We start from the raw sequence: 9651 nt of genomic DNA, 5'->3' as shown, positions 1-9651 counted from the left end.
GAACATCATTCAACTCTCTGGCATCAGGAGCAGAAGTGTCGACATGAATGTTGAAATCACCAGCAATGACCAGACTAGATTGTTTGAAGAGACAATCGTCCAATAAGTTTGAAAACTCTTCCAGGAAACATGTGAATGGAACTGATGATCTGGGAGGTCTGTAGATAACTACCAAGTGCATCGACTTTGAGTTCTCGATTACATCCATCTGCATCATTTCAAAGGACGTGAAATTGTTGACCTGTGTATGAACTTTGACATTCAAATGACTCCGATAAAGGAAACCAACTCCACCACCACGTTTCCCTATCCTGGGAATATGCTTGAAGGTGTACCCCCTGGGGCTAAGCTCTGCAATGACAGCATCGTCGTCGGTGGATAGCCAGGTCTCACAGACGCTGACTACATCGAACTTGTTGTCTACAACAAAGTCAAGAAATTCGCTGCTTTTATTCCTGAGAGATCGTGCGTTGATCAAACAGAAAGAGGCTGTTGGCTCTCTCATTATCCGTTTTGTGCTTCCTGAAATCTTTACTAGATTACCTTGGCAGCTGGTCTCTCTTCTATTTTGCGAGGGGTCAAAGTTACTTTGAGCAGTGATAGGTTTTCTCCGTCTCCTATGACCAACAAGCACTGGAATCAAACTTTGAAGGATCCTCCTTCTTCTGTTAGTTCCAGCTTTGCAACCCCTACGTGTACGCCTTCGGAGAGCACGATGCTCATCAGGATCACACGTAGGTGGATGCAGCAAGCATGGGGTCTGTCTGATGTGTAAGCTGGTGATATACCTGCATGTATGTAGCTGGAAAGGACATGCTTGGTCATTATTAAACACTTCGTCCTTGTTCAGCATAAAGAGCTGGGTAGATGTGTAAGTGAACTTCTGCTGTTGGGAGGTTGAATGACCAGAAGTCATTGTAAGCTTCAATAGACCTCCACAGAGATGAAAGGATGACAGTGAAAGACTTGGCGGCTTACTGCTTCCCTGACAGCTGGCTAATCCATGAAGGTGATGGTGCACAATACTAGGCCACTTGTGGTGCAGAACTGACCTATTGTTGAAGAGATTGATGCACCTATGTCCAAAATACACAGAAAAGTCAGAAAAATGATCCAAGATATTCTCCAACCAAGAGTCCTTTCACCGAGAGTGCAGCAGCCCATGATGATCAGTGAATTTCAAGCTTTCTCCTGATATAAAACTCATGATAGATCTCAAAGTAGAAAAGGCTAAAAGCAGCCGAAATTGAGGAGCCCAATGTGGAGCTGCCAGGTAGTAGCGCCTCACACAATTATGTCTAAGACCTCTATGTGTTTTCAATTACATTTGGAAGTTAAGATATTGATTGCTGAAGACACCCACAGCATACCTTAAAGGGATCGTATAGTTTTGGTTGAAACCTAATTTCAGGTTTCTAATATTTTTGGGTGAGATAACGAGAAACCTCTTATGAAATATGAAAGAGCATGTAATTTCATAAGGAATTCAACGTTTATTTGATGGAAATTGGTTTTGAAATGGCTGAGATATCCAAAACAGAGCGATTCTAATAAAGTGTGGGACCCATCTTTTATTACGATCACTTTGTTTTACTTTGATTTTGGATGTTTCAGTCATTCCAAACCCGATTTTCATCATATAAACTTTGAACTCCTCTTCAAATGGTATGCTCCGTACTAGTAACAAGTGTTCATAAGTGTTTTCTTGGTATCTTACAAAAATTTAAAAGCCCAATTTTCATCTCCACCAATACTGTACTATCCGTTTAAGTAAATTGTTTACCATTGGGAGCAGTAATTTGAAAATGCTCAGGTTATCACATTCAACATATTCCTATGAGCAGGTTAGGTTGTATCATACAACATCATACCATATAAAAAGGGAGAGCCTAGAATATAGGGAGATATCTCCCCCTCTCTCTTGCTCTCTCTCTCCCTCTCTTTCTCTCTCTCTCTCTCTCCCTCTCCCTCTCTCTCTCTCTCTCTCTCTCTATAAACCATAACTGTAAACGGTTTAGTCTAGGCTACTGTTCACATTCTGTATGTTTAACAATACTGAACATCGATTGTCATTTTTGTTTCTATTCCTAAATCACATTGTAGAACTATCTTGAAAAATTACAGCTGGGTTTTTCTTTATTCTACAAATAGTAAATAATGCTTTTTCAAGAATTAACTTAATTTTGTCATAGATTATTTTATTTGTGACACACCATCCTTGTTGTCTGTATTTTCCTTCACAGAAAGACGGCCATGGCACATTCACGTGACAGCGTAAGGTCCATCGGCCTGGGCGCCATTTTGGGTGTGACGGTGACGCTCTGCTTCGCCTACCCTTTCCTGGACCCAAGACTCACCTCTCCCGTCTCTAAATCCCTTTCCCCGCGAAGGTCCGAATATGACGTGAAACCACCCCAACCTAAATCTACCGCCAGTCATCTACAGAGGGCCCTATCCAGGACGTCCGACGGGCGCGGTGGGAGAGCTCGTGCGCCGCCGAAAGAGTCCGCCCCTCTGCTGAAAAACATAACATGCCCGGAGGACGGAAGGCCTTCATCGCTCATGGCAGCCCTGGACTGTAGGCGGCGCCTTCCGACAGTTATCGGTATTGGTGCCATGAAATGCGGAACGGGGGCTCTCTCGTTCTTTCTCGAGGCACATCCATACATCGTTCGCTCTTATCCGCAAGAGGTTCACTTCTGGACTAGGCACTTCGAGCGAGGAATGAATTGGTATCGTGAGCAGATGCCGATTTCCTCCAAGTATCAAGTTACCATGGAAAAGACGCCCGAGTACATTAGCTATTCCAACATCTCCGCGATGATCAAAAAGCTGATGCCGTCCACGACGAAGTTCATTCTCGTGGTCCGGGACCCGTTCACGCGAGCCGTGTCCAATTACGTCCACCATCTCGCGATCAAAGGAAGGGACGAAATGAGCCGAGAGACGTTCGAGTCGTCAGTTCTCGCCAAGGATGGCAGCATCGTGCGCAGTAACTGGGCCATTCGCGGAGGGATTTACGGCAAATATTTCCAGGAGTGGCTGGCTGACTTCCCTCTTCGCCGTTTCCTGGTGATCGACGGCGACCAGTTGCAGGCGAACCCCGTCCCTATCCTCCAGGAGGTCGAAACATTTCTCGGGCTCCCAAAGTACTTTGACGAGTCCTCCGTTTACTTCGACAATGAGAAGGGATTTTACTGTCGAACTCACGAAGACCCTGAAAAACGATGTCTGGGGCAGGCCAAAGGGCGCCCGCATCCGGTCGTGAGCAAGCAGGTTGAAAACAGGGTCCGCGAATTCTACCGCCCGCGAAACGCAGTGTTTGAAAGAATGGTGGGCAAGAAGTTTAACTGGAAGTGAAGACACTGATAAATCAGAGCGATTCCTCTTGTCCACTGCACAGTCAATTTGGATGCCTGCCCGCCTAGTCACCAAAGCTTTGATATTCCAGGAATTCACAAAGTCCTGTATTTGCTTCGATGAAGTTCTCCATCATTCTGCCATATGAATGCAATGTGCAAATCCCTTTTTAACTCTGATGTCCTTGATCTTGAAACAAAATTGACCATTGCTTGGCCGACGGAAAGAGGGGGTTCTCCCCGGGATGCTTCTCGTTGAAATATGTGAGAGAGAGAGAGAGAGAGAGTGTGTGTGTGTGTGTGTATGTGTGTGCGTGTGTGTGTGTGCGTGTGTGTGGGGGTGGCTTTTACCACTAACATTTACGATCACTATTTCTTTATATCCTTCCTAAAAAAAATATGCACTCGATAGGTTTAGTTTGAAAATGTCATTTTTAGCCAAATGTTTAGTGACCTTTGACCTCAGTCCTACATGTTTATGGAGTTTGCCAAGAATATAAATTACTGTAGCTACACAATCACGTCGAAAGTACTACAAAAACTTCAGAGCAGATTTTCTTAATCCATTACAAGTTGCGATAGCCATATCCCAAATTGTTCATCAGTCAGATTGAAGGTTTGTTTTGAAACACAAATTTCCTCTACCTAGATGTTCTTTGATCGAAAAAAAAAGGAAATAAGTTTGTCAATCCGAACATTAATTGTGGCATTATTCCGAAGGTTTATAACTACTAAGGTTTGTTAATCCAAAAAAAAAAAAAAAGAAAGGAGTTCGTTATCTGTGTCAATAAGGTTCCTTAATCGAATAATGCAAAGGAAAAAAAGGTGCAAATTAATGAACCTTATTTCCTTACTAACGAACATTGGGAACAACAAACCTTATTTTATTTTCGGGTTAATGAACCCTCAGAATAACGAACAGAGGAGCCGTCAACAAAATGTCATGCCGGCGTAGGTTGGTCTGTCTGTTTGTTTGAAAAATAGCTCGAAGTGTTATGAACGTATCTCATCTGGATCACTGTGGGTCCACTGATGGACGGATGGGCAACCACTCTACGTAATCCCTCTTGCACCATTTGGATTAGAAACATAAAATCACTTTTCTGTTAATGTGGATTCATTGTATTGACTACATGTACTTCAAAATCGTCTTGTTATATGTATGTTTACTTGTTCATGCAAATGTTCTTTTTTTTTGTACAAGTGAAAAGCAGTATTCCCACAAAATATTGAATTCACTTAAATATCTTGGATTTTTTTTTATTATTATTCGTGTTGTTGTTTTCTTCACATTTCAGAATTCCCGGTTGAAATTTTGGTTTTTCCATTCTCACCTCTGTAAACATCACGAAATGCATAAGACGCTGTCATGGTAAATTTGATATAATGAACACGGTTGTAGCGAAGATCGCAACGAATTGAAAATTCAGAGCCGCTAAATTATCATTTGTGTTGTATCGTCATAATAGTTCGGGTATAATGACATTTCGATGTAGCGAAAAAAACAAACAAATAAATAAAAACAGCAAACAAAGGAACAGAAACAAGCAAACAAAATAAAACAAACCTGCCCGTCTCGCGGGCTTTATAGTAAAACCTGATATAACGAGGTCCTTGAGACCGCCCATACTGTATTGCCTCGTTATTGCCCCAGTCACATATAAACACGGATGTCAAGGATCTACACGGTGATCCGGGGAGATCCGGGATTTTGGTATGACTGTACACGCGGTATCAACACGGCAGCTACACGGATAAAGCCGGAAGAGCGCGGCGTCTACACGGACATATACGGCATCTACACGGATCAACACGGCAGCTACACGGATCAACACGGCAGCTACACAGCAGCCACACGGACCACCCCGGATTGCTCTGCCAACACGGCAATCCCCGGATGACGCCGGATGTTTTTGACCTCCAAAAGTTGCCGTGTTGGCCTCCCGGCGTCAACACGGATCTCTCCCCGGATCAAATCCGGGGTGGTTCGGGTTGATCCGGGATGTCTATGTGACTGGGGACATAGACATCCCGGATCACCCCGGACCATCCCCGTGTTTGTCCGTGTCGACGCCGCGCTCTTCCGGCCTTATCCGTGTGGCTGCCGCGTTGATACCGTGTGTACAGTCACACCAAAATCCCGGATCTCTCCGGATATCCCCGGACGTCCCCGGATCACCGTGTAGATCCTTGAGCATCCGTGTTGATGTGACTGGGGCATTATAATCGGTTCCTCGTTATAACCGTACGCACTAAAGAAAACGTAAGCACGGAGTCATATACCAATCAAACATGTGAACAGTCTTTGCATTGTTATTAAAGGGGCATTCCGGACGGTTTTCATAATTTCACATCGTGTAGTACATACATCGACAGCTCCACGTATAGATTCGTGGAATTCATAATGGTCCTTGAACAGAGAAACCAATGAACTCGTCTGCTTCTTCTTCTTCTGTTTTTTTCCCCGTGGTTCTGGGGGTTGTGTTCAGTATCTTGATTTTGGAGCTTTGTAATTGGGCTTGATACGCAACGCAGATGTCCAGAGGAAATCAAAAAAAAAAAAAAAAAAAAAACGAGCAAAACAAAACAAAACTCTTCTGCGCAACCGGAAGACCAATTTTCTGGAGTTTTCACGTCGGTTGTGGGCCATTTTAGCTCAAATTCACCGACGCAGAGAGCTGTTTGATGCACTAATCATAACTGATGGAGGTGCCATTTTTACTTTTTACAGGCTGCGTATTGACCGATTCGGGTTCGTTGAGGGCAGCAGACATTTTACGGCACAGGGCGCAGCCATAGTGGGTGTATCGGTGTGTATCAGCCGACCCCCCCTGCTCTCCCCCACCCCCTGGCAACATGTTTATCACGCACTTGTAACAAAGGTTCGCGCACTAGCAAGCATTCGCGCACTCAGTACGAGACGCCCATTGGCTAAAGCAGTTTTTCATTCTGCGCGCGTGCTAATGTAGGGAGAGGGGTGGGGGAGTGCGGAGGGGGGGTCGGCTGATACACCCAGTATGGCGCTGCCCATGCCAAAAATACACATAGCGCGGCACAGAATCGGTCAATACAGCTACATGTACTTTAGAACACGACGCAAAGAGAGAGAACAGCCAACGCAAGCGTGGTCTAAACGTCTGCGTCGCAAATCTAACCGAGCTTCCTACTATTCATGACGAGGAAGACATAGATAAGGATTTAAAAGAAAATGAAAAAATAAAAAAAAATAAACAAAGAAAGAACCAGATCATCAAGGTAAATATAGTTTCAGCAGTAGGACAAACCTCATATACCTAAAGTGTGACAGGCTTGTAAGAGTCCTTATGCTAAAACTAAATTTACCTTGACGATCTGTGTGTGTGTGTGTTTTTTTTTTTTATTATTATCCTAAGCTATAATTATATGAATTCATTGTAATCTTTTTAATCTTAATTGGCAACATTTATTTTTCAGGAAAGTGAGTATGCTACTTCCTCAGATTGGCAACATTTCCTCTTTTCCTTTTTTTTTTTTGTGGGTACTACATTATTGTATAAAATAAAAGACAATGGTTCCCTCCATTGAAATAAATTATTTTCTTTGTTAAGCTGTTTCTTTTGGCCTTCTGCAGATTCATTGTGCAACTAGTGCCGAATTATATTTCTCCAATGTACAATTTCCTGTAAAAGTAAGAGGTGAAAATACTTCATGAGGAAACGATAATCTTTGCAGTTAATTATGCCCCCCCCCCCCTTCACCGACCTGATGGATTTGATATATTTTGGCCCAAGTAGCTGTAACTGAAGAATGTTTTTACAACATCTCATTTTTAATCCATGTATGAATGCTCAAAATGCAACCTCCGACATAGCATCAGACATACACATAGCATGTTGCGTAAGCAAACCCTTAAGGAAATGACAAATCACAAACGATATTCATGCACGTACATGTACTACTATATCGCACTTCTGTTACATTGAACACAATTAGATAACAGAAGGGAATTTTGCACCATAGGCTTTAACCCTAACTTACCTGGGGGGGGGGGGGGGGGGCATAATGCCCCCCCCCCCCCCTCAACGAATTCCGCGACCATTCTGGCGCGCAAAATTTTTTGACCGTGCCGCTCGCTGACTTTTTACTTTCAAGTCTTGCGCAACTTTTGAGACCAAATTTGTCGCACCCGGCATACCGTTCTGAAGCCACGCCCCTTCAAAAAAATTTCGTCAACCCCCAAATTGCTCAAACCCCCTAAATTGCTCAAAAAATACAAATTGTGTTTTTTCAATTAATTCATATTTTTAATTTTAATGGCTGAAATCAATTTGTTTTAGTGTAATTATGCTTCAAAAAATTTGTATGACAAATTCTGCTGAAAAAAACAAAAACAAAAGTTCGAAAAAACAAAGAAATACATAAAAAATTGACAGAACAATAAAAAACATAAGAAATCGATTTTGATACTGAATTTTTTTTTACGCACAAATGTTCGGAATGTCACTAGGAATATTTACACCAAAAATCAGCATTCCATAATCTTTTATAAGAGTGCAGGTACACATATTTGGGGAATTGAGAACTTTTACTTTTACTTGACAGACCTTTTTATAAGTTTATGCATTGAGTAATTTCCAAGGTATGAAGAAAGAGTGTAATGACGGTACAAAATGTATTTTTATTTTTTTATTTTTTTTTTTTTGGGGGGGGGGGCATTGAAACCTGGTCTTTGACCCTTAACCTTTGACCTTTGACCTTCCGGCTGGAAATTTTCAAGAGAATCTCCATTAGGTAATGCATGTAATAAGTTTTGAAACTAATAATGCAAGCATTGCATATACTAGTATATGAGGGAAATAGTAAAATTTTGAGGAGTTGACCTTGACCTTTGACCCCTGACTATTGACCCATGACCCCTAAATTCCCTAGATAATCCCTGCCAGTCAGTACATGCGTATGTACCAAGTTCCACGAAGATACATTGAACCATTTGCGAGAAAAGTGACATTTTCACCTCACCATTTTGCAACATTTTCACCTCACCTTTGACCTTTTGACCTTTGACCTTATGACATGAAACTCTCTCTGGAGAATCTTTACGCAGTAGTACATGTCCACACCAAGTTTCAATAAAATACCTCTGGGCATTGCATAGATATGGGGGAAATTGCAACATTTGTAACATTTGACCTTGACCTTTTGACCTTTGACCTCTTGCCAATGTCACTAAAATCATATCAACTAATTGCCCCATCATGCATCATCCTTGGACCAAGTTTGGTGAAAGCTGCTTCATCCAGTTTTGAGTTATCACGTAAACAGATAAATTTTAGGATTTGACCTTGATCTTTGACCTTTGACCTTTGACCTCTGTCCGATTTCACAGAAAAACTAATCAAGTAATTGTCCCATTATACATCATCCTCCAACAAAGTTTGGTGAATTTACTCCATCCAGTCTTGAGTTATCGCGTAAACGGATACAATTTCATGATTTGACCTTGACCTTTGACCTTTGACCTTTAGCCGATTTCACCCAAAATGGCCGAGATACCCCTAAACATACAGGTCCTAAGAAAAGGTGGGACCTACTCTTTCTTAGTACTATTTTGTTTTTACTTCTTTTCTTTTTTTGGATATCTCAGCCACTTCAAACCAATTTTCATCAAGTAAACTCTGAATTCCTCTTAGAATAGCACGCCCTTTGATAATTCATATGTAGTGTCTAATCACATGGCAAAAAGGTACAATCTGAATACCCCCATCTCAACCAAAAACATACCATCCCTTTAAGAAAATACATGATATTTTCACATGTTGGCAATTACAAGTAATTCAATCATTCACTGCTTGTTATGCATTAAAAAACCAATAATTGATTGTATCCAAACAGGCAACTCCCATTTTATAAAGAATTTCTTGAGACCGGTGGTTTTCTTTTATCATATTTAAATTTCATCATAGTCAAACAGTAAACTATCCATGGGATGTAAACATATAGATGTCGTTGGCTGATAATGATAAGGGCATTAAGGTGCCTCGAAACTATGGCTTTAGTGGCAACTTAACACACTTATCATTCTCACCCGGCAATGTAAAGATAATAATTTAGGGATCTGAATGTTTACTTCGTTGTAACAAGAATTTCGTTATAACATTGTTGGTTATAACAGGAGTGCATTGTACTTATAAAGAGAAGATGATTTTCACTGAAGTATGCAAAGCTTTCATCCTTGTGATGTGTGGTGTAAAACTAGTGGATAAAGAGAAGAAAAGGGAGATAATGGAAAGGCCTGTGATGAAGGAATAAGTGG

General features: G+C 41.6%; 1 protein-coding gene across 1 annotated transcript; it reads left to right on the top strand.

Moving 5' to 3' along the window:
• Nucleotides 1-619: 619 nt before the first annotated feature.
• On the top strand, nt 620-3360 carry LOC139712873 (heparan sulfate glucosamine 3-O-sulfotransferase 1-like). The gene is made up of 2 exons (XM_071624652.1): nt 620-771; nt 2244-3360. The coding sequence occupies exons 1-2, from the start codon at nt 620-622 to the stop codon at nt 3358-3360; spliced, it is 1269 nt and encodes a 422-aa protein (XP_071480753.1).
• Nucleotides 3361-9651: the final 6291 nt, after the last annotated feature.

This window comes from Diadema antillarum, unplaced genomic scaffold (assembly GCF_040938485.1).
Source record: "Diadema antillarum isolate AM-2024a unplaced genomic scaffold, OU_Dant_1.0 seq00001870_RagTag, whole genome shotgun sequence".
In the NCBI taxonomy this organism is placed as follows: Eukaryota; Metazoa; Echinodermata; class Echinoidea; order Diadematoida; family Diadematidae; genus Diadema; species Diadema antillarum.
Note: the sequence above shows the minus strand (reverse complement) of the source record. Positions and strands in the feature narration are given on the sequence as shown.

What these genes read in the sequence shown, in the direction of transcription:
- LOC139712873 (XM_071624652.1), top strand. Translation starts at nt 620, where the DNA reads ATGACCAACAAGCACTGGAATCAAACTTTGAAGGATCCTCCTTCTTCT. An exon ending in GCATGGGGTCTGTCTGATGT is followed by an intron (nt 772 to 2,243) that starts GTAAGCTGGTGA and finishes TTTCCTTCACAG; the next exon opens with AAAGACGGCCATGGCACATT.